The sequence below is a fragment of the Seriola lalandi genome, unplaced genomic scaffold (genome assembly GCF_002814215.2).
Source record: "Seriola lalandi dorsalis isolate HSWRI2012SDOR001 ecotype SW California unplaced genomic scaffold, Sedor1 jcf7180002006409, whole genome shotgun sequence".
Classification (NCBI taxonomy): Eukaryota; Metazoa; Chordata; class Actinopteri; order Carangiformes; family Carangidae; genus Seriola; species Seriola lalandi.
Genome location: NW_019477062.1, coordinates 1 through 1,057, shown reverse-complemented (window position 1 = coordinate 1,057; position 1,057 = coordinate 1). Strand labels below are relative to the sequence as shown.

General features: G+C 44.8%; 1 protein-coding gene across 1 annotated transcript; it reads right to left on the bottom strand.

Annotated features, from left to right (window-relative positions):
• Nucleotides 1-256: 256 nt before the first annotated feature.
• Nucleotides 257-707, bottom strand: LOC111670973 (excitatory amino acid transporter 2-like; the record flags this gene model as incomplete). The annotated part of the gene is made up of 2 exons (XM_023427978.1): nucleotides 257-365; nucleotides 457-707. Coding segments are annotated over 2 exons (360 nt in total), but the record flags the coding sequence as incomplete, so codon positions are not given.
• Between the last annotated feature and the right edge of the window lie 350 nt (nucleotides 708-1,057).

Here is a 1,057-nt window from a genome sequence, read left to right as displayed (position 1 = left end):
TAAAGGGGCGGATCCAGCAATGTTTGTTATCACTTTCCTTAACACTGTATTTTCATCAATTTCTCAGGACAGATCTATCAGTTTGTCCAATTTGTTGCAGATCTATATAATAACTTGGATCTGCAGATAATAATCCTGATCTGGTGCCATTCTAGTTCTTATACGATTGAAAATAAAAATAAAAAAACTTCTGCTTTTCTTCAACAACTGCTATTTTAAGTTGTGCAGTGGGTGTGTTTTGAAACCCTTCACCTACCCAGGACGTTCATCCCACTCTTGAACTGCAGTGACCTCTTGATGGTGAATTGTGGGGGCGCCTTGGTCCTGTTCGTGGGCACCGGTACTTTGGTGGTTACTGTCTGGATCTGGACGAGAAGAAAATAACAAACGGTTGAGGCTACTGGCATATGAGTCAGACTTTACATGGTGGGTGAAAAGTTTCTGTGAGACTCCTACCTGCTGAAAACAGGCCTGCACCAAGTTCTCTGGGAAGAGATTGCGGATGAGATCGAAGAAAGCGTCCACGCTGGACACCTCGTCGTTCTTCCTCCCCTGCCCGAGGTTAGCCCTCAGCTTGGGGTTCCCTGGATGGATGAGCAGCACCAGGATCACTCCCAGGACGGCTGCGATCACCGTTGTTGACATGTAGTACACCATGGCTCTGGTGCCCAGGCGGCCACTGGATTTGGCATCCAAACCGGCAAGACCTGTCGGGATAGTATGTTTTACAGGAAAATAAAATAATCGTGCAATATCAAAAAGATAAAGAAGAAATACTGAAATATACTGAACGTCACTGCATGGATCCTATAGGAATCATGTGTTTTCTGTCTTTAATAGACAGTTGATCAGCTCTGAACTGTGAAGCCTCCGCACTTGCTTCATTTAGATAAGAAGTGCCGGCGATGTGATTGTGACTGTTCTCTGAGGAACGTATTGTCGCAGATACATTTGGAAAAACTAATTCTGCACCTGAGAATTTCATGTGAATTGCTTCCAAAGCGAGATGAGTCAGTCAGAAACTGCTGGCAGAGTCCGTGTAGACACAAGAACCACA